This window comes from Grammomys surdaster, unplaced genomic scaffold (genome assembly GCF_004785775.1).
Source record: "Grammomys surdaster isolate TR1022 unplaced genomic scaffold, NIH_TR_1.0 126131, whole genome shotgun sequence".
NCBI classification, from domain to species: Eukaryota; Metazoa; Chordata; class Mammalia; order Rodentia; family Muridae; genus Grammomys; species Grammomys surdaster.
The window spans coordinates 6,245,333-6,268,101 of NW_021620939.1; the positions used below are offsets into that span (position 1 = coordinate 6,245,333).

Here is a 22,769-nt window from a genome sequence, read left to right on the forward strand (position 1 = left end):
CCACAGGCCATCGCAGGTTTTTTTTTTTTTTTTTTTTTTTGTAGAAACAGGGATCCACTCCTAGGAGACTCCAAAGAGCTAAGTCTCAGGATTCCGCAAGGCTGGCGGGCTGCTTATCACAGCCACTCCAGCGCCCCGCCCCGAAGTTTGTCCAATCAGAGGGAAGAACTCTGATGTGAGTTCGTTATGACTTCCGGTTCAGTACCGGAAGTTGTGCGGTGGAGCGAAATTTGAAGGAACCGGTGCTGCTGCCGGTTCGGCCACCAAACTGTGTCTGTGGCTGGCAGCTGGCTCTCTGGGCTGCTTTGAGTCGAGCCATCATGCCTATCCGCGCTCTGTGCACTATCTGCTCCGACTTCTTCGATCACTCCCGTGACGTGGCTGCCATCCACTGTGGCCACACTTTTCATCTGCAATGGTGAGTAACGGCGGTTTAAGGCCCCGGTGTATGTCCTAGAACCACTCAGACGCTATTGGGTGTTGGGCCTAGAGACAATCCATCCTCTGAACTAAGACAAGTGACAGCGACATTAAAGGAACCTCATGGAAGCTTTCCAACCCGGGCCGAAGTGGGCCAACAAGCTGGTAGGTTTCTGGCAACCCTTAAGGGTCTGTGTCGTTTGCTGGATGGTTTGGGTTGTTTCTTACCCAGAAACATATCGTTGGTCAGACACTCCAGTGAACACGGCTTAACTTGGAATGGCAAGGAAGTGCCTTCCTGTCAAGGGAACATAAGTAAGGTAAAAGTCAGCCTGGACTTTCCAACCTTGTGTCAAAAAGATAAACAAATGAAACCTCATAATACAGTGTTGTGTGGTCTGAGCTCCATTCTCAAGGAGCCATTGTGTAGTTCGCAGTAACCCTACCACTAAAGGTATTTCTATCACCTGCTTTCTCCGAAAGCTTTCACCTTGGACTTTCCTGTCTATGTTTTAGGCTCGTTTCTTGAAAGCATATTTGGCTTTAAAAATCTGGTATAATAATACTTGTATTAAACTGAACCTTTTTAGCCTTCTTAAAATGTTACACTTACTGATGCAATCTATTATATTCAGTATTTTCTATCTTGTTCCATATGTTGCATTTTGTGATTTTGTCTTTTAGTATTTTTGTTTTCTCTGTATAGCCCTGGTTGTCCTGGAACTCACTCTGTTGACCAGGCTGGTCTCGAACCTAGAGATCTGCCTCCCTCTACCTCCCAAATTCTGGGATTAAAGGTGTATGCCACGATGCCTACACCTGGCTGATTTTTTTAATCTTATTTTTATTTTAAACTATATGTTATATGTGTATGTCTTTGGGTGGTTCTGTGAGTGCAGGTAGCCTCAGAGGCCAGAGTTGTCTGATCCCCAGGGAGCTGGAACTGGAGCTACAGACGTGAGTCACCTTATGTGGCTGCTGGGAACTGAACTCAGGACATTGAGAAGAGCAGCGCCAACACCTACTCTCAACCAGTGAGCTGTCGTCTCTCCAGCCTTTTAAAACAAACAAACAAACAAACAAACAAACAAGCCTTGCTGTGTATAGCTTAGGCTAACTGAATTTCTGGTTCTGTTTCTTCAGCCTCTGAGAGCTTAGATTGAGAGTGTATGCCCCATGATCCCCCTCTCCCTCAGATTCATGTCCTGCGCACGGCAGGCCAGCACTCTACCACTGGTTTATACCTCCAGGCCTTATATCTATTTTTTGTTTGTTTTGGTTTTAAAACAGGGTCTTTCTTGTTATATAGTATTGGCTAGTCTGGGATTCATGGCAGTTCTCCTGCCTCAGCCTCCTAAGTACTGAGATTGCAGGTGAAAACCACCACTCCTGGTTTCCACCTACCTGTATACGTTGACTCATGTACCCTTGGTTGGCTTTGAACTTGCTGTGTACCCAGGGATGACCCTGAATTTGTAATCATCCTGTCTCCATTTCTCAAGTGCTATAAGTATATACCAAGTATACAAGTATATACCATCCTGTTTAGTTTATATAATGCTAGGGATTGGATTTTGGGCTTTGTGCATGCTTGGCAAACACTCTGTTTATTCAGCTACATTCCAAGACCTGCCCCAAGTATTTTTGAGTGGACTTTTTTTTTTGAGACAGAGTCTCACTATGTAGTTGACCATGAACAAGGAAATGCACCTGAGTTTGGAAATTAATTTTGTTACCACCCACACCCAGCACTATTTCAACCGTCTTTACATGCTGATTCCATGGCATTGAGAACATTTACAATGTTATATACCTTCAGTGTTGTTATCTGAACTTTCCATCAGCTGGACAGAAAGACGTAACCCATCAAATACTAACTGTCCGAGTTAGTCCTCCCAGACTCCGAGACCTCTGCTGCACCTCCTGTCCCTGAGTCCCCTATTCCGAGAATCCCATAGGTGGCATCTTGAATTCTTTGTCCCTTTGAGTCTGTTGTATTTCACGTAGCATTATAATTTTAACATTCACCCATCTCATAGCATATATCAGAATCTCATTTCTGTTGTGGCCAATATTTAATTGTATATATGAAAATACCATATTTTGTTTATCCATTTGTTTGTTGATAGACAGGTATTTCCAGATTTTGGCTGCTGTGAATAATGCTACTCTGAACTGTTGTGCAGATTCCTGTCTGAGCCCCTGTTTTCAATCTTTAATGTATACGTGGAGCTGAAAGGCTGGCACATATGGAGATCCTATATTTAGGGTTTTTCCGGAACTGGCATACTATTTTCCACAACAGCTGCCGACTTCTCTCTCTGTCTCTGTCTGTCTGTCTCTCTCTTTCTCTCTACGTCTGTGCGTCTTTCTAGTCCTCTCTCACATCTCTGAGTTAGTTGCACAAGCTGACTTTTAAACACCATTTTATTGTTTTTAGTGCTAGACATTGTAAACACAGACTGGTATATACTAACCCCATGCTCTACCCCTGAGCTAAATCTCTCTCTCTCTCTCTCTCTCTCTCTCTCTCTCTCTCTCTCTCTCTCTCGTTCGCATGCGCATTTCAGCAAGTTCTTGTTATGTAGCCCAGGTTGGCCTTGAACTCATAATCCTCTTGCCTCAACCCCCACTTGCTGGAATTTCAGCCATGTGCCATAATGTTCCAGTATATACCACAATGCCCCTAACTTTCCTGCAACAAAAAAAATATAAAGATTCCAATTTTTTCACATGTACCCTAGACTGGCCTTAAGATGTATGGCAGTCACCTTGTCTTAGTCTTGCAAATGCTGATACTGTTGCTTACTTTATTCTCCTGAAGAACTGTAGAAGAATCTACAGAAAAGTACACGTGTTAAAAGTGCATAACTCTAGGGGCTGGAGAGATGGCTCAGTGGTTAAGGGCACTGACTGCTTTTCCAAAGGTCCTGAGTTCAATTCCCAGCAACCACATAGTTGCTCACAAACATCTGTAATGGGATCTGATGTCCTCTTCTGGTGTGTCTGAAGAGACCAATGGTGTACTCATATATATAAAATAGATAGATAGGTAGATAGATAGATAGATAGATCTTTAAAAAAAAAGGTTAAGAGCCTTGGCTGCTCTTCCAGAGGTCCTGAGTTCAGTTCCCAGTAACCACATGGTGTGGCTCACAACCACTTATAATCAGATCTGGTGCCCTGCTATAAACGTAATAAATAAATCTTAAAAAAAAAAAAAAAGTGTATAGCTCGCAGGGTTGTCCCAAACCCAGCATGCCTGTGCAGCCAGAATTGAGATCTAGAAGCATGGTGTAGGACTGGAGGGTAGCTTACTGGTACAGCATTTGTCTCACATGGATAAGGACCTGGGTTTTCTCTCCAGCCCAGCAGAAAAAAGAGTTTAATGTCTGCATTAGAAGTCTCACGTGCCCTTCTGATTATTATCCCCACCAGCGCCCACACACATAAAGGCACCACATTGCCTGCGTTTTTCTTTTATACAGATGAGTTCATACAGAATATGCTTTTGTGTGTGTACCTAACTTTTCATTATGATTTAATGATTCATTGATAGTATGCTTCTTAGTTAACTCACTCTCCTGTGCCTGGTTAGCTTTAATTTTGTAGTACGTGGTCTTTGAATGTATCTGTAGTTTTTTTAAACATATTTATAGGAAAGATTTGGACATATGAGATGGTTTTTATAGGAGAGTTTGTCTTTTATTCTTGGGGTGAAGAAGGCTGCCCCCCTACTCCCCCAGTCTCTCTCTCAAGTCCAGGCTGGTTCGGAGTTTATGATCTTCTTGCCTGGTACGAGGATTATAGTTAGATACTGCCACACCAACAGGAAACTGTTTCAATTAACATTTAATGCCTGTCTGTACTAATATTATGTAAATCTGGGCATGTTTTGCTTTTACCTCTACTTAGTGTAGACTCTGAAGTCCTAACCTGAAGTTGGGTATTATCAGAGACTACTAGGTCTCTGAGAAACTCTGACCTTTGCCTGTCACCTACACTGTACAGCCCATTTGCAAAGAACAGCCCTAGGCAAAGTCTTTTTTTGTTGTTGTTGTTTTTGGTTTTTCAAGACAGGGTTTCTCTGTATAGTCCTGACTGTCCTGGAACTCACTCTGTAGACCAGGCTGGCCTCGAACTCAGAAATCCGCCTGCCTCTGCCTCCCAAGTGCTGGGATTAAAGGCATGCGCCACCACCGCCTGGCTAGGCCAAGTCTTCAAATCCAACACAACATCACTGATCAGACCTGCAGGACCGTCCTGCCTGCAGTGATAGCCAGGCGTTGCAGGCAGTCAAGCAGGCAGGCCTTGTGTCAAAGAGGAGCTAATAACAGTGGTCCTGTGATCTGTGTCCCAGCCATGCCAGGATTACTAGTCTTTTATTCTGTTTTCACTGTAGCCTAATCCAGTGGTTTGAGACAGCACCAAGTCGGACCTGCCCACAGTGTAGAATCCAGGTAAGGATCTCGGAGTCGGGGCATCTCAGCTGAAGATCTACTTCTTCTTTACAGAAAGCAGGGATGGGGAAAACATCTCTGAAATAGAAACATTCTGACCTTTGACCCTCTTGGTTTGAGGCCAGTTGATCCTCTAAACATCTGTGAGTCACTCAGGAGGTCTGGGTACGCCCCCGGTGGCTGGAAGATAGACTTCCCCACCCAGGCTTCACTTGTGTGTATTTGGCCGCCTCTAATGTTTAGCAAATGTCCCTGTGCATAGACATGACTTCATCCACCAGCAGACCAGCAGTCCTGACTCTGTGCACATGTAGGAATGAAGAAGTCTTCTGACTCAAAAGGATACATATGGAAAGTTAGGTCTGAGGGCAGACCTGGAACACGAGGCAGGCAGTCCAATCCTCGCTCAGGCCTTCCTCTTCCTTACCTTTGGCCACACTTCACCCATCTTCTCTGTCTTGGTTTTCCCACCCAGGTTGGCAAAAAGACTATTATCAACAAGCTTTTCTTTGACCTTGCCCAGGAAGAGGAGAGTGTCTTGGATGCAGAATTCTTAAAGGTACACAGAATTTATCTCCTCCTACTAAATTCCAAACCCTCTGGAAGTTCACCTTTCTACTTAGAAAAGGTGCTTGGAGAAAAGGTGCTTGGAGTGTGGGTGGAGCGAGGCCTGTGGAGCACAGACGTGGCGCTGTCAAGGTTTGGGCACGTGACCTTGAGACAATTGTCAGAGGCACCCACTGTAAGTGTACCTCCCTTGGGCTTTCAGGGCTTTTTTGGACTGAAGGACATAATGTGTTTCTAAGACCCTGAGCCGTATGAAGGACTTACGGTCTACCTGGCCAGAGTGACAGGTTAGGAAATCCTTCCATTCTCACTAGTCAGGGAAGATGAGTGAAGCCACCATTCCCTAACCTGGCTAGGCCTCCAAATTGTCTGGAGAACATGGTGTAGAGGCAGTTGCCTGGGCCTTTTGCAAGCCAAGCCGTAGAGGACGAAGCCGTCCCTGGATCGGGATTTCTACCCAGGTGGAAAGCCAGACCACAGGGAGGGTAACCAGGTTACCTTTTATATCCCCTCCATATCTAAAATTTCCATTTTTTGTTTGAGGAAGCTGGATTGGCAGGATGTCTTGATGAAATTGAGTTGGAGTTTGCAAGTGATTGCTGGACTGTAAGGTTTAATTTTCTGAGAATCTGTCAGATTACAACTCATTTGACCTTAACTCCCTGGGTGTTGTGATGTCCTTGAAACCTCTGTGCTTCAAGATGGTTGAGCTTTTGTGTTTGGAGCCAGCCTGTTCATCGTCATGGTAACTGCTCCCAGCTTTAAGAGGTGTCCTCCCTGTGATGAAGACAACAAAGGCAGCTTCCAGTCTTTTCTTTAGCTTTCAAAGCCAAGTCTGTGAGACAGGGCGGCCACATCTTGAATAGTTTGGAGCAAGGACTTAGAAAGTATCCTGCTGAGGCATGGAAGGAGCCAGGAGGCGATGGGGTGTCTGATCTCAGGCAGACCCTGCATGTTCTTACCTATATACCGGTTTTGTTCCCAGTTGTTTGGTCCACAGTCCCCAGCCCAGCTGCCAGGAGCTCCTGCCCCAGAGTCCTGGGCAGAGAGGCTAGTAGTGGAGGCCTTGCTATTGGTCACACATGAAATTCTGAGTCTTCTGTTAATGTTTAAAGGGTGATCTGGAGGAAACTCTGCCCGGATTCTTCCACAACGGACCCTTACCTGAGCCTGGAAGTATGCTCTAAAACCTTTGTTTGCCTGACTGAAGACATCTCTCCTGCTCACAGGGACATGGGGCTCTCTAGATTCACAAGTGGTAGCTGGATTCATTTTATCCCAGCCCCTCAGAGCCATCCTGGAGCTTGGAGGGAGATAGACTGAGGCAGGCAAGTCCCAAGATGGAGAGAACTCGTAATGGTCCAGAGTGCTTGGCCATCCCTGTTCTGTGTTCCTGGTGAGCACAGCTAATGTTCTGAGAGCATCAGGATATGGCAGGGCCAGGAGCCCCGGAGCCTCTACTGTTGGCCGAACAGCAGGCCAAGCTCCACTTCCTGTGGGATTCATTTCCTACGTCTTACATACCTTTTAAAAAGACTCAGAAAGAGGCTGGAGAGATGGTACGATGTTTATGGGGACTGTCTGCTCTAGCAAATGATGGAGTTTGATTCCTAGCACCTACGTGGCAGCTGACTGTGGCAGCTGACTGTCTATAATTCCAGTTTCAGGGACTGACACCTTCTTCTGGCCTCAGTGGGCAATGTGAATACACAGTGCATTGACATAAATGCAGGCAAAATACTGACACATATAAAAATAAATAATATTAAAAAATTTATGTATTTATGCATATGAGGCTGTTTATGTATGTATGCCTGCATGCCAGAAGAGAGCATTGGATCTCATTATAGATGGTTGTGAGCAACCATATCGTTGCAAGGAATTGAACTTGGGACCTCTGGAAGAACAGCTCTTAATTGCTGAGCCATCTCTTCTGCCTAAAAATAAATAAATCTTAAAAAAGAAAAAGAAAAATGTCCCACACCAGGCGTAGTGATACACTCCTTTAATCCTAGTACTGTAGAGGCAGACTCAGATGGATTTCTGAGAGTTCAAGGCCAGCTTGGTCCACATAGTAGTTCTAGGACAGCCTGAGTTACCTAGTAACACCTTGTTTTTTTTTAAAAAAACAAAAAGATCTGAAGCCATTTAAAAAAAAAAAAAAAAAAGTTCCTGTCTCTGTTGGCTTGGCTTTAAAGTATATTGGGTCCATCCTGAGCAATCACCTTCACTGATCCTGGGCTCTGCACGGCCTTATGGGAGGCTGAATGGAGGTTAGCTGTGAGGTGTTCCTGTTGCCGTTGCTTATTATATGTATTGTCTTGCAGAATGAACTGGACAGTATCAAAGCCCAGCTTTCCCAGAAAGGTAAGTTAGCAAGAGATAAGAAGCCCTGGAAGTCTCTGACTTGGGTGTTGGAGGGAGGGGTCCTGCAAGGAAGGCCTCCGACCTCTGGCAAAGCCAGTGGCTCATCTGCTTTGTGCATCCCAGAATCTTGCTAGCTCTTATAACTAACCAAAAAGGAGAGAAATGATTGAAGCTGCCTGCCTAGGCCAGGCTGGCCTCTCTCTTCACTGCTTGGAACTTCACACTCAGGAGCAGCTTTTGGAGGGGCCCCACCTGATGAGTTTGTAACTTCTGGGCTCCCCACTGCTGACTTTGACAGGCATCTGCTTGAGTTCCGGAATGATGAATTAACTAGGCCCACAGGAGTGGGAGAACAGTGACATCTACCTAGACAGTTCAAGCAGGAAGAAGGAGAGCCTGTCTCCTAAGTGAAAGGGCAAGCATAGACTTCTTGGTGCATGGCAGAGAGAGAAGCCAGCCACTCAGCTTTTCCTTCTGTGCCTTGTTCTCACCTGGCTCAAGGAGGAGCTGCTCGATGTCCAGGGTTAGAATTCTCATGCATGAATCAGCCTTTGTCTTGCTCTCCTCTGCTCCTGCTCCAGACAGGGAGAAACGGGACAGCCAGGCCATTATTGACACGCTGCGAGACACATTGGAAGAACGCAATGCCACTGTGGAGTCCCTACAGAACGCCTTAAACAAGGCAGAGATGCTGTGCTCTACCCTGAAAGTAAGTCCTCAGAGTCGGTGGGAGGTACAGCCACAGCCATGGCTGGCTTGGAACACAGTAATCTACCAGCCCCTGCCTCCCAAGCGCAGAATTAAAGGTATGCACCACCATGCCCAGTCTAGGCTCACATTTCTGATCATGTCTTCTATTTCTGCCTCAACCAATGCCTTTGTGTATATAATAGTAAAGTGAAGGCACATCTCTTCTTCCCAAGGTCCTTCCATACCATACCCATCTAGCCCATAAGAAAAGGGACTATAATGGCTGTGCTTGTGGATTTTGTATCAGGTAACAAGGCCTTCTCAACATTTCACAGAGGGCCTGCTCAATGGAGACCTGAGTAGGCTGGGCCATGTTTCCAAAAGTGGCTCATACTCCACTGATGAGGCCAGTCTGAAGAATCTTCCATTAGGACTCCAGTCCTTGGCGGGGCTGCTCTCTGGAGCCAGATCAAACAGCATCCTAGGGAGGCGCAAAGGCCTTTGAAGTCCGCTGTGCTGAGCTGACCGAGCAGATCAAAGCCTGTAGAGCAAGCAGGCCTAGACCCAGATGAATTTTGTATCAGCCTGGGTTCGTGAGCCTCGTGCTCTCTGAGGGCCATGAGGCGATTGATCTGAACTCACGATTGATGTTCCAGCCTTGTAGGCAGGAGCAGCCCTGACTGGTGCCGTCTGAAAGGGATGGGAGCCATCCTCGTGAACAGACAAGGCCCTAGGCCTTTCTGTTCCTGCTTGGAGGCTGAGCTGGATCACATGACCCAGCCAATGGGAGGGACAAACTAGCACCAGGATGCAGAGGAATCTCTACTGTATCCCCCAGGTCAGACATGGAATGCTCTCATGCTGAGGACAGGTCCTGGCTTGGCTCACCTGTTCTGGCACTTCATGATTCTGTGTCTAGATGAGATAATGGATTTGTGCTCTTGACTTCCGCTATTTGCAAGCATGTACCAGGAGACAAGCCCATAGAACCTTGGCAGATCACAGTAGTCCTGAGCCACTAAGCCTATAGCAAGGCACATCTCCAAGGGTAAGGAAACATCTGCCCTAAAAAGCCTCTTTAGCAAAAAAGCATAGGCCAAGTGAGGACTGTGGTTCCAAGCCTGGGTTGGATTCCCAGTGCTTCACACACAGAGAGAGACATAGACCCATTCACACAGAGCCCACACAGAGACTAGATCATGAGGAGGCCCTCAGGGGTTTTATCTCCTGTTATTTATCAGCATCTTCAAAAGATAGGCAAGTTTGGAGGTCCATTCCTAAAATCCCAGTACTTGGGATGAGGAGACAAGAAGATCAGGGGGCCATGGTTATCCTTGGCTACATAGTGAGTTCAAAGCCAACCTGGGGGTATATGAAACCCTGTCAAAACCTAAACCAAACAAAAGATACAGTACAGGCAGCTCTCAGTGGCTGTGGTTCTGAGACATGCTAAGGAGATGTATGGGTGCGCTTGTTCTTCAGAAACAGATGAAATTCCTGGAGCAGCAGCAGGATGAAACCAAACAAGCTCGGGAGGAGGCCCGCCGACTCAAGAGCAAGATGAAAACCATGGAGCAGTGAGTCTCTAGCTGGCTTCTGTCCTGTCCTTCCATAACCAGGGCCGGGAGCAGGGGGTGCAGGTCTCAGGACTGCAGCTGAAAATGGCTTTTATTCACCTTTTGACTCAGATTCCCAGGTGCCTATGGCCACAGATTTCCTTTCTTAACCTCTGTGGGCCCCTTCCCTTTTTGAGAGTACTCCTGTCACACTTCTTGTCCTGTTGTTTATGGATAGGTGGCTTGCCATGCCTTTCCCTACAGGAGCCTCCCTGTATGAAGTCCCTGACCTTGAAGTCTTCTGTCAGCACCTCTTTTTCCTCAGAAGCATCCCTGGAGCTGAGCTCATCTCTGCTGTAGAACCTTTCCTTGGGCACACCCACCTGCTAAAGCATCCTAGCAGCCCGGGCTGTTGCCATAGCAACGGCAGCAAAGGGAGGCAGACTAACCATCAGCCTCCAGATTTCAAATGCCGTGGGCTGGAAATGTTTTTCAGAATTGAGCTCCTTCTCCAGAGCCAGCGGTCTGAGGTGGAGGAGATGATCCGAGACATGGGTGTGGGACAGTCAGCGGTGGAGCAGCTAGCTGTGTACTGCGTATCCCTCAAGAAGTACGTAAGCCCAGCCATACCTCCGCTGCTGTCTTTTGTAATGCAGACCCCCGTGAAGGAGCGGGTTCTAGAACCATATTGTCTTAGGTGAACTCCAGCTCTTAGGCCACTTCCGAGGCCCCTCTGACCCTCACTTTCCTGGATGGAGAGAGATTTGCCCTAGAACTGCTGAGAGAACAGAGTATGGATTCAAAGTGTTTTTTCTAAAGGGCTCCCGCAGCTCTCAGCATCCGGCACCCTCCTGAGAGCTGACCCTGCCTGACTTGGATAACAAACTCACCATATCCTTCATTAGGGTGGTGATATGAAGCTGGAGAAAGGAGCCACTTGCCTGAGAGGCACAGAGAATCCACTGCCTCCATTTGGGGTTGTAGGGAGCCCCCTAGTGAGGCTTGCATACTCAAGGCACAGTTCCTGCAGGTGACAGACCAGTTTTTGTCTCCCTACCTCAGTATGCAGGACCTGCCATGGGCCCCTGGAGGGAGGATGAGGAGGAGCTAATTTGGTGAGGCCTTTGTTAGGTTGGTGCTATGGCTCAGTCATGGCACTGACTATGCCCTCAGGGTGTTCTGTTCTGTCTTCTCTTCTCATGGCTACTTTGCAGAGAGTATGAGAATCTGAAGGAAGCTCGGAAGGCCTCAGGGGAGCTGGCTGACAGGTTGAAGAAGGATTTGGCATCCTCTAGGAGCAAGGTGACTGAATGGGGACAAAGAGAAGGGAGCTGGGTCTTCTGAGCTGGGCCATCCAGGCCCGTACCAACGGGCCCGAGCAGGTGGTCTGCAGGCACTGGTTATGCCTTTTACTGTGACTTGTCTTTGACTCTGTGGCTTGTCCACTTGGGAGACCAGTTCATGAAGGGATGTCCCCACCAAACACTCACACCACCTTCTCTTTTTTTTTTTTGTTTGTTTGTTTGTTTGTTTTTCGAGACAGGGTTTCTCTGTGTCATCCTGGCTGTCCTGGAACTCACTCTGTAGACCAGGCTGGCCTCGAACTCAGAAATCCGTCTGTCTCTGCCTCCCAAGTGCTGGGATTAAAGGCGTGCGCCACGACCGCCTGATGGCCTTCTGCTCTTCTTAATTCCTAGATGCATCTTAGCTGACTTGGAGAGCACGAGCCTCTGGTGTGGCAGCTCCAGAGGCCTGCTTTGTACCCCATCCCAAAATTGAGGGTTCTTAGCCCAACTGCTTTTCCTTTCTGTAGGCTATGATATGTAGAGAGAAGCGCTTGCTCCCAGGCAGCCCTAGATATATAAGCTCAGTTGAGGTTTGGGGTCTCCCCTGTGCCTCCAGTATTTTTTTAGATTCAATCCCAACCATACACTGGGTAGCAGCAGGTAGGGGCAGAACATGTGGCACCATTGGCTTATCCTTTCTTACAGTTGAAGATGGTCAACACTGAACTGGATCAGGCCAGGTTAGAACTAAGGTCAGCCCAGAAGGACTTACAGAGTGCCGACAAGGAAATTTCGGTGAGACACCCTGGCCTGACGAGAAATGAGGGGACCTGAGGGGTCGTGGTGTGCCTCCAAGAGTAGGGCTGGAAACCTGTGTTGCAGTCGGTGGTGCTTCTGGGCTCTCTGTATCCCCCTGGGTTGGGGAGGTAGGTCAGCATATGTACCCTCACCTTCATCTGGCCTTCAGCCTATACCTCCTCAGCAGGGGCCAAGGGCGACATGGACCTTCCTTTGTGATCTTAACTCCAAGGCCCCTAATCACCAGAGCGAGGACTCCACCAAGAGGAGTTTTTAGACCTGGCGTTGGTGGCCAGTCCTTGCTCTGTTCCCTGTACCCTTCACACAGGTGTCTGTCCTCAGCACCCCAACCTTTCTCTCACATTCTCTCTCTCTTCTCCAGAGCCTAAGAAAGAAGCTAACGATCCTGCAGGAGACCCTGAGCCTGCCTCCAGTGACCAAGGAGACTGTCAGTCGCCTGGTGTTTGAGAGGTTTGTTACCCTTCTGTGATGATTCAGGGATCACAATCTGAGAGAACCTGTACTCCTGACTTTGGTGGGATCGATAGTGTTTGTGGACCTTCTGGCCAGAGAGCCAGCAAGGCTCTAACGGGGAAGCAGCTTTGAGAGAAGATGGCATCTGACAAGGAAAGGCAGAGAAAGCCTTTGAGGAGTCTGAGGGCAGGGCAGGAGTGGTGGTTGTCTTGGGGTATCCTGGAGTTTCTCACCACATGCATCTGGCTGCCCCCATCTCTGAAACATACTGAAAGTGCTCCCTCTAAAATAACCCCCTTTCAGCCTGGTGGTGCATGTCTTTAATCCAAGCATTCAGGAGGCAGAGGCATACAGAGCTATCTATGAGTTCGAGACCAGCTTGGTCTACAGAGTGAATACCAGGACAGCCAGAGTCCAAAATAAATAAATAATCCCCTCAGATTCAGGAGTGTGTGCTTTAAGGATGCCAGCAGAGGGAGCCAAAAGACCCAAGGATTCATGTCCCTGCCAGGAGCAAGCTTTAATCTTCCCGAGGTTTTTTTTTTTTTTTTCTCACAGAAATGGGCTAGCTAAGAATATCTTCTGCCTGCTAGAGGACCCCAGCAAGGGAGCCAAATTGAAAACTCTTGTCAACAACCAAGAGTTTTACTTAAGTCATTTTTCAACGTATTTTGGCAAATCAATATGCCCCCTCTTTCTGCTGGTGAAATTCACCCATTCAGTGCCTTCCAATATTCTGCTTTGTTCCTGGGTACTGTACCCCACTCTTCATATCTCAGATCCTCAGTACTGTATCCTGGGACATTCATGGAGCAGGCTTAGATTGAAGTGCTTCCTTAGGATTCTGCAGTGTCCCAGCCGACCATAGGAAAACACTTCTTCCTGTTTCCACGTTTGCTTCTGCTCTTTCCTCACTGACGGACGGCTCTGTTGTGCTGGCCAGCTTCCTCAGCCAGATAGCACATTGTGTGTGTGTGTTCATATGTGTGTGCATACCTGTGTGTGTATATGTATGTATGAATAAGTATATTTGTGTAAGAGCATATGTGTGTAAGAATGAGTATGTATGTGTGTGTATGCCTGTGTGTATGTATGTATGAATGAATATATTTGTGTAAGAGTGTGTCTGTATGTGTGTGTATATATATATGTATATATATATATGCATGAATGAGTGTGTTTGTGTATGTGTGTAATGTGTGTGTGCATGTCACAGTACAGAGGTCAGAGCATAACTTTGTGGAGTCATTTCTCTCCTTTTACTTCTACATAGGTTGACGGCATCTAACAGAAGATGCCAGACTTGTGCAGAAGCACCCTCACTCTCTGAGCCATCTTGCCAGCTTTTATTTTTATTCCTTAGCATCTCTCTGTAGAGCCAAAACTACCCGCTTGTTGTAGTTTATGATGACCTGAGAACTGTGGGACTGTGGTGGGCACATAGTCTGCCGTGTGGTCCAACACTGGGTTGATTTTGTCAACTCAGTAGGCTTTGTCCCTGATTCTTCCTCCCACTACACCCAGCCATCAGCCATGCCTTCTCTGAAGTCCCATGTAACATGAGGGCCTTGTCAAGAGCTTACACAGGTATAGTACGTGCCCTTAGGAAAACGACAATCAGAAACCATGTACTGTAGAGAAAACCTTAGAGCCCAAGCTGCCTCAGGCTGGGGATAGAGAATCATTCTTTAGAATACCCACAGTTCCCGGATGGAGCTCCCTCTAGCTTCTATTTTGTGAACCTCAGAGCTTGTTCACACAGTTGCCTTCTGTGTCTGGCTTTTATAGTGAGGAAAACAAGTACATGGGACACCTCAGGTTCCCAGGGAATTTGCATTACCTGCTTTTACTAATTTCCTTTACTACGCAGGCTTTTCTAGACCTATGCTTCTGTCTTAGGTATTGACTGCCAGCTGCAGCCTAGTTTTTTTTTTTTTTTTTTTTTTTTTGACTTTTCGAGACAGGGTTTCTCTGTGTAGTTCTGGCTGTCCTGGAACTCACTCTGTAGACCAGGCTGGCCTCGAACTCAGAAATCCGCCAGCCTCTGCCTCCCAAGTGCTGGGAGTAAAGCCGTGTGCCACCACCACCCGGCTGCAGCCTAGTTTTTATAGGTTAGATGATTAGGCCCAGAGTCTACCAGGTAAGCACTGTATTATAAAATCTGGTCTGGAATGCCCAGATGGGAATGAGCCCACTACGTGCTCAGTAAACTTCATGCCAGTCTTACCTTGGCACTGAGAGAACAGTTCTGGTCTCTCAAATCAGGAGGGCACTGCATTAGCCAAACCTATGGGTCCAAAGCCGGCTGCGCTGCCTATCAGGTTGTGTAAAGGATGATAGATTCTCTGTTTTCACCAGTATCTTTCTAGGCATGAAAACTCAGGCAGCAGGACTGTTGCATTTAGCATTAGCCCTTTTAACTTGGCATTGTCTATTCCGAATTCCAGGTTCTCCCTCCGAGGGCCTCAAGATCTCAGAAACAGGCTGCTGGCTCCAGGGTTGGGGGTGTTTGCAGTTTTCTCTGATCTACAAGTGCCTCTGTCTTTCTCCCTTGAGAACAGGCTTGTTGCTGTGTGGTTTGGGGAGATTCTTAAACTTTCCTAATATATATGAGATGTGTAGTCACATTCATGAAACCACCATTAAATCTGAAGGAAGAGAAATTCAGGCAGAGAGGATGGTGAGTTCAAAGTCCCTGGGGCATTGCTAAGGTGGGCTTGGAAGAGAGAGGCGGGTGGCTGGTGGGCCAGATCTCTGCCAGCCTTCATGCATCAGCCTTGCAGGTGCAGATTTCATCCTAAGAACAGTAGAAACTGTTGGAAATGTTTCTGAGATAGCTCTGGGACCTGATCCATGTTCCTCATTTCATCCTGTTGCCTACCGATTGATTTCTTGAGCTGTTTTCAGAGCTGCGTCATGCCTCCCAGCCTGCATTCTGGCTTCTGTGTGAGGCTCACATTCCCCTGGCCATGTTCAGTATCTCGTGGAAGGGTCTGGGTGTTGCTGGTCATGCCCATGCCTCGTTTGTTGTGGTGGGGTTACGCTTTGCTTCTGTCATTTGGGTGCTTTATATGTATGTCTGCACACCAGAAGAGGGCATCAGATCAGCCTCCATATGTTTGCTGGGAATTGAGCTCAGGACCTCTGGAAGAGCAGCTAGTGCTCTTAACCACTGAGCCATCTCTCCAGCCATCATTTTATTTTATTATTTTATCTTTTTGAGGTAAGGTCTTATATAGCCTAGGCTGGTTTCAAACTTGGTATGTAGGTGAGTATGATCTTGAACTTCCTATCTTTCTGGCTCTACATCTTGAGTGCTAAGATTGCAGTCATGTACTACCACAGCTGATGTATGCAGAGGTGGGATTGAACCCAGAGCCTCATGCATGCTAGGCTAGCACTGTACTACCTGAGCCACATCCCCAGCCATGCTTCTGTTATATTAGGGCAGCTCTAAGGGATGCTTGCCCTTTCCTGCCCTCAGTTTTGCAAAGCTGCACCATAGCCCTTGCCCAATGGGGTGCAGATCAGAGGAAAGGGAGCTATAGGGGAAGTCTTAGGGAGACATCTCTCATGGGCCCTAAGGGCTCCTAAATTCTGGTGAAATCTGAGGAGACCTTCGTTTTAGAGCAGGACTGATAGGAGCTGAGTTCATGCAGGATGTGCTGACAACTGTCATACAGGTAACACATCTGCCTAGGGCTTTGGCTCTGCCTTAGAAAGAAGGCTTTGAGTGCCTTGCCTCATTTCCTGAGGCCGCTGACATGAAGCTATGTAAATTGGCCATAGGTTAGTGTCTCAGAGGTGACAGAACCAGAGTGCCTCAAGGCAAGCCTGTACTGTAGTGAAGGAAAGGAAGCACCACAGAATCCTAGGCATATGGAGGAGAGGGTACCAAGTCGTACATGCGTGTGTGTGTGTATGTGTATAGTTTTGTTTGTTGTGACTGGATTTCTGGCTGTTCTGTATAGGTCAGGCTGGCCTCGAATTCACAGAGATCTACCCGCCTCTGCTGGGATTCAGAGGTGTGTGTCATGATGCCTGGCTTGGACATGCATGTATTTTTTTATAGTCTCTTTTAGGCAGTCTTGATATATAGCTTATGTTACTAAAGTTACTCTTTCTTTATTTTATGTATGAGTACACTTGTAGATGTCTTCAGAAGAGGGCATTGGATCCCATTACAGATGGTTGTGAGCTACCATGTGGTTGCTGGAAATTGAACTCAGGACCTCTAGAAGAACAGCCAGGGCTCTTAACCTCTGAGCCATCTCTGCAATCTCACTAAAGTTACTCTTGAGAACAGTATATAGTGTCTTCGTCATTGTCAACTCCTGAAGTGCCAGGCACTAGCACACCATGTGCTGTGTGTGATAAGTAGCAGCATTTGCCCATCTACATCACTCTGCAGTAACATTTCCGAATGGCTTGCACTGAGTTCAGAGAAAGTATGTGTGATCAAAGGGAAATATCCTGTTCATTCCTTTGGTTTAAAATTTTCCCATTGTATTTATTTTAAGCGTGTGTGCATGTGTTACATGTTATGCTTCTACAAGTCAGAAGGTAACTTGTGGGAGTCAGTTCTTATCCACCATGTGGGTGCTTGGGATCAGACTCAGGTCATCGGCCTTTACCCAGTGAGCCACTTCACCAGTCCCTTTGGGAGTTTGGTTTTGTTTTTTTTTTTTCCTTTCTTTTTCCAGATTTTTAGTGGTCACATGGCTGTGCAAAGGCTGATGCCACTTAGCTTACTCTTGTAGATTAGGCCTGCCTCTGGGGTGACCCTGAGTCAGGGGTGGGCATTAGGAGCCCCTGGGGCTGAACTGTCTCTTTCCTCCTCTTCCTCCTCCTCCTCCTCTTCCTCTTTTTCTTCCTCTTTCTCCTCTTCTTTCTCCTCCTCCTCTGTTTTTTCTTTTCAACATTTGTATGTATGTGTTGGTCTAGGTGCATGTGTACCACAGGATGCATCAGGGAACAACTGAAAGGATTTATTTTTCTCATTCAATCATGTAGGTTCCAAGGATTGAACTCAGGGCTTCAGGCTGAGAAACAATTATCTTACCACCTGAGCCAACTCACTGGGCCAAGCTGAGTTTTCTCTGATACCTAAGGAGCCGTGATCTTTCTGAGTCGTCACTGCAGTCCCAAATAATGAGATTTTTCTCTTACCTTCAGCCCAGCTCCTGTGGAGATGCTGAACCCAAGGCTTCACCGGCCACCATTCAGTGATGAGATTGATCTCAATGCTACCTTTGATGTAAATACCCCTCCAGCCCAGACCTCCAGCTCCCAGCATTACCACCCCAAGAAGCTCTGCCTGGAGAGGGCACAGTGAGTATTGGTCCCTGGAGGTACCTATAACCAGGAAGGCCATAGCTAAGTCACCTGTGGGTCCTGCCCTGATGGCTCTGAGTGGTTGGTGCAGCTGCTTAGGCTCTGGTTCCAGGGGGGGGCGCACCCCCGCGTCTCTTGGTTTTTGGGGGCTTTCTTTGTTTTTTTTTTTTTTTTTTTTTTTTTTTCCTGCTTATTTCTTTATCCCTCATTAGCCTCAAGATGATGTGTTGGGGTGTGAGTCTCAGTAGGGGAAGTCTGGACTGGTGGTGAGGCAGGCATCCCAACACTCGGAGTGCCTGTCTGCCAAAGAGTCCTGGTGTGGGACTCTGAATTTTTCCCATGTGCCTCTGAGGTTCCTGCTTAATGCGAGACCATCTCAAACCATGATCCCATAACCCTACCACCCAGAGAAACATCCCATTAAGGCAGACAGGAGGAGGACCTCTAGAGCTGTGAGGTGGGTCCTCCAGTGGAACAAGGAGGGGGAAGCCGTCTCCTTGCCAGGCACATGACTGTGCTCCTTCATATACATGGGTCTGGGCTACTCCAGTAAGGGAGTTCTTTTTACATTTTTAAAAATTTCATTCATCTGTTTTTGTGCATTGTGGGGGATGCATATGACAGTCAGGGGACTATCTGTAGGAGTTGGTTCTCTCCTTGTACCATGTGAGGACGAAGGATCAAAGTCAGGTTGACAGGCTTGGGAGCAAAGTTGTATCTGCTGAGCCATCTCTCTGGTCCTCAGGAAAACTTAATGTGAGACTTTGGATGTAAGAGAAATAAACTGTTATGTCAGGCAATGACAGTGGAAGGGAAGGCAAGGGCAAAGCAGCTGGGCATGGTCCCCATTCTGCACACAGCTGGCCTGGTCACACTGAGAAGCCCGAGTCATGTGGCTGCAGCAGAGAGCTCTGGGGTCCGCTCCATCCTCCGGCCCTCCTGTTGTTTCCTCTTCACCTGTCAGCTGAGGCTGTGAATGTTCATACTCTGTACATAGAAAGTTAGCTGAGCTCCCTAGAACATGGTGAGGAGCCTAAGAACTGGGGGAGCACTGAAATGAGAGCCCAGACTGAGACGTGGTCCTGTCTACCCAACACTCCCCTGGCACTAGTCTTTTCAGACTGTACTTGGGGAGGGACCGCTGAGGTACCTGCTCAGAGCAGAGCCATGATGGCAGCCTGCCATGCAGGGGCTCCTCTGAAGGGCGTATGCAGAGTCTGCCGGCCATCTTGTTTACTTGCCTTCATGTCTTGGCTTACAGCTCTCCCATGCAGGACGTCCTCAAGAAGGCACCCAAAGTCTCCAAGCCGGTAAGGGCCCGGTTCCTCAAAAGCATGCAAGCAGTCCCACACCCAGCCTTCACCAGAATTGACATGAAAACTAAACTGGTGGTGGTAGTTCATACCTGTAATCCAGGGTTCATGAAGCTAAGGCAGGAGGAGAACTCTGCAGAGTGCGGTCCAGGGCATCCTGGACTTTAGTGAGACCATCTCAAAACATAACAAAGAAAAAGAGAAACTCTACTTGTGAGAGTGCAGACTGTGTTCAAGTCCCTCCCCGGGCCCAGGACTAAGACTCTTCAGAGCCATCCTTGGGCCCTGGCTCATTGTCCCCTGTCTCTTGTTCTTTCCCCCTCACTGCTCCATGCGTGTCATGTGCTGCTGTCTGGCTTGTCAAGTCTGACTTTGGCATTACTCCAACAGGAGTCCCAGCTCTCACTGGGTGGCCAGCGATGTGTAGGAGAGCCAGATGAGGAACTGGCAGATGCCTTCCCGCTTTTCATCCGGAATGCTATCAGGGGTCAGAAACAGCCCAACAGGACCACAGCAGAGTCCCGTTGCAGCACAGATGTGGTAAGTGGAGGTGGCCAGCCTTTAGGGTGGGGCAAGGAGTCAGCTCCCAGTCCTTTACTCTAACCCACTCATCTCTTTCCTCTCCCTAGGTAAGAATAGGCTTTGACGGGCTTGGAGGACGAACAAAATTTATACAGCCTGTATCCTTTTTCTATGGTCATGGCCTGAGCTGACCTTAGGGGCATACACCGTGCCCTGATCTGTATCCCCAAGTTTCTTACTTCGAGTGCCTTCAGCCTAAGATGGGCTGAGCTTTCCTGCCCTGTATTCCAGACCATTCTCCAAGCTTCTTCCTTGACGTTGCTTCCAGATGGACACAGCCATTATCCGACCAATGCCTGTTAAGACCAAGGCCAAGAGTAAACAGAAAGTGAGAATAAAGACTGTGAATTCTGCCTCCCAGCCCAAGCTGGATACCTTCTTATGTCAGTGAACAGTGACCAGAGTCATGTCTTCAATTAATAGGCCAACACCTGGCCAGCTGGAAGTGTTTTCGGAAGATGGCTCCTCTTGCATCAGTCCAAGAGAGATGTCCAGAAAATGCACTTCCTGTGTTCACTGCACCCTGCACCACACTGGGAAGTGACGTGACCAGTTTACAGTTGGGATCAGCAGATCCTGCTTCTAGCTGAAGGGTTTTGCTTAGAGCTACAACCAGGTGTGGCCGTCCTCCTTCTGTTTTATAGAACAGGGTCACATTGACTCTAAGTGGATGAAAGTACTGGGGGATTCCTAAGCAGGCTAACTTGAACTTCTGCCTGCCTCCAGCTTATTGCTTGAAAGGGGGGTTTTGGGGGATGGGAAGGATTGGGAAGGTTTCTGTGTAAAATAAAAAGACATCTTTTCTTCTAGGTTCTGGCTGTATAAATTTGTACCAAAACCTTAGAAAATTTCTATTCTTAGACCTAGTAGTTTTATCTCCAGGCATGGCTGTCTCACAGGGCACTGGAAGACTAGCAAGAATGGCGTCTCTGCAGTATAAACTGTAAACAAAGTGGGTGAGTGGGCCCAGTGAGTTTCAGCAGGCACAACAGATAACCACTGAGCAGCTGTTAGCCTCTAGGACTTGGGTTCAGGACTTTCTTCTAGAGAATATCCCTGTTGGCCACTCACCTGGATAAGACGGCCTAAGCTTCTCTCTCCCATTAGTGGACAGGAGCTCACCGGTTTCCTTCTCACACCACCTGCCTCGTGCTGAAGGCATCCAGCCACTTGCCAGGAAATGGAGAGGAGCTGAAGCTATCAGGATGGAGATGTTAGCCTTCGTTGTGTGATGCTTAGCTTTGATTGACAGCTCGATAGGATCTAGAGTCACGTGGAAAAGGGCTCCTCGGTGAGGTCTAGATTAGGTTGGCCTGTGGGCATGTCTGTGGAAGGTTATCTTGATTGTGCCTACTATAAGTTGGCACCATTCCTTCCCTAGGTGGAGCATCCTGAGTTGTTTAAAGAGCAAAGTGAGCTGAGCACAAGAACGCATGCACTCTGTCTGCTCCTGAATGTGTCCCGCTACTCCACCCTCTGCCTAGACTTCCCTGCAATGAGCCGGTAACGTGAAACTTGAAGCTAAAGTAAAAGCTTTCTCCCCTAAGTTGCTTTGGCAGAGTATTTTTATCACAGCAACAAGAGAGTAACTTAGACAGTTAGGGTGTTGAACTCATTTGGGTATGACAGGAGCCAAAGAGGTTTAGTGAGGGGAGTTGCACCATCTGGTTGGAAACATAGAGGCTGGCTGGTAGCACATGCAAGGTGGGCTTAGGTGAATTATCCTCAGTATTATCTGTACAGTGGACGACAGCAGCAACCACCAGTGGTAGGAATCTGTAAGCCAGGCTGTAGGTGAGAAACCCAAGACACAGAAATGAAGCAAGCGAGTTAGACAGTGGGTCTCTGATTCCACTTTTAGTGTCTAGAACAGGTAAACCTGAAGAGGCAAACATAATAGTGGCTAGGAGTGGGGATTGGAGTTACTGCCTACTGCTGACAGTTTCTGTGATAAGAGGGATTTAGAAATATGGTTGTCCCTTCCCCCTGATTAAAAGTATGACCCATAAAGGTACACAGAAAGATGTGTTTGTATATCAGAAAGCCTAGTATTTTTTTGCTTGGTTTTGGAGTGTGTGTGTAATGGGTAGGAGGAAGTTGAGGTGAACTCATTGTGAAGCTCTGGCTGGCCTGGAACCCCCAGAGACCCACCTGCCTCTGCCTCTCAAATGCATGCACCACAACACCCAGTGACTTCACAGATTTTAGACGTGAACGTTTCCATTTTTGTCTCAGGTATTTCATCATAGTGGCAGAAAGCTGAATAACATCAGGTCACAGGAGGGACTACCTCCAGTGGGATGAACATGGTCACTGGAAGACTGCCTCCCAGAGGGATGGATGTGGTCACGGGGACTGCCTCCCAGAGGGGATGAACATAGTCCAAGGGTTCCCTTGAAGATAAGTTGTTATAAAAAGAGCAAGACTCATGTGGCAAGCCTGGATCCAAACTCCAACATCAAGCCAATGTAATACATTTGTATTCACATTAGTAGAGAGATGGAAGTTATTGTCAGTTACATAATGAGTTCTAGGTCAGCCTGGATTACATGAGATTACATGAGATTCCCTCCCTAAAACAAAAACGAACAACAACAGAAGGTTTCTTTTGTTTGTTTGTTTGTTTGTTTGTTTGTTTGAGACAGGGTTTCTCTGTGTAGCCCTGGCTGTCCTGGAACTCACTCAGTAGACCAGGCTGGCCTCGAACTCTTGAACTCAGAAATCCGCCTCCCTCTGCCTCCCAAGTGCTGGGATTAAAGGCGAGTGCCACGACAGGCCACGACCGCCCGGCTAAAGTCATCCTTGACTATAGCAACCCAACCTGGACTATGTGAGACCCTGTCCCCAAAAAGCAAAAACAGGGACTGGGGAGAGAGTTCAAGTGGTTACGAGCACTTGCTGCTCCCCCAGAGGGCCTGAGCT

At 47.6% G+C, this 22,769-nt stretch overlaps 1 protein-coding gene across 1 annotated transcript; it reads left to right on the forward strand.

Moving 5' to 3' along the window:
* Nucleotides 1-213: 213 nt before the first annotated feature.
* Nucleotides 214-20,657, forward strand: Traip (TRAF interacting protein). Its single transcript, XM_028756814.1, has 15 exons — nt 214-418; nt 4,823-4,880; nt 5,356-5,439; nt 7,775-7,814; nt 8,396-8,523; nt 9,987-10,081; nt 10,557-10,670; nt 11,275-11,362; nt 12,052-12,141; nt 12,527-12,615; nt 17,794-17,949; nt 19,214-19,262; nt 19,656-19,805; nt 19,895-19,945; nt 20,116-20,657. Exons 1-15 carry the CDS (start codon nt 321-323, stop codon nt 20,236-20,238), a joined length of 1,413 nt encoding a protein of 470 aa, XP_028612647.1. The 5' UTR covers nt 214-320; the 3' UTR covers nt 20,239-20,657.
* Nucleotides 20,658-22,769: the final 2,112 nt, after the last annotated feature.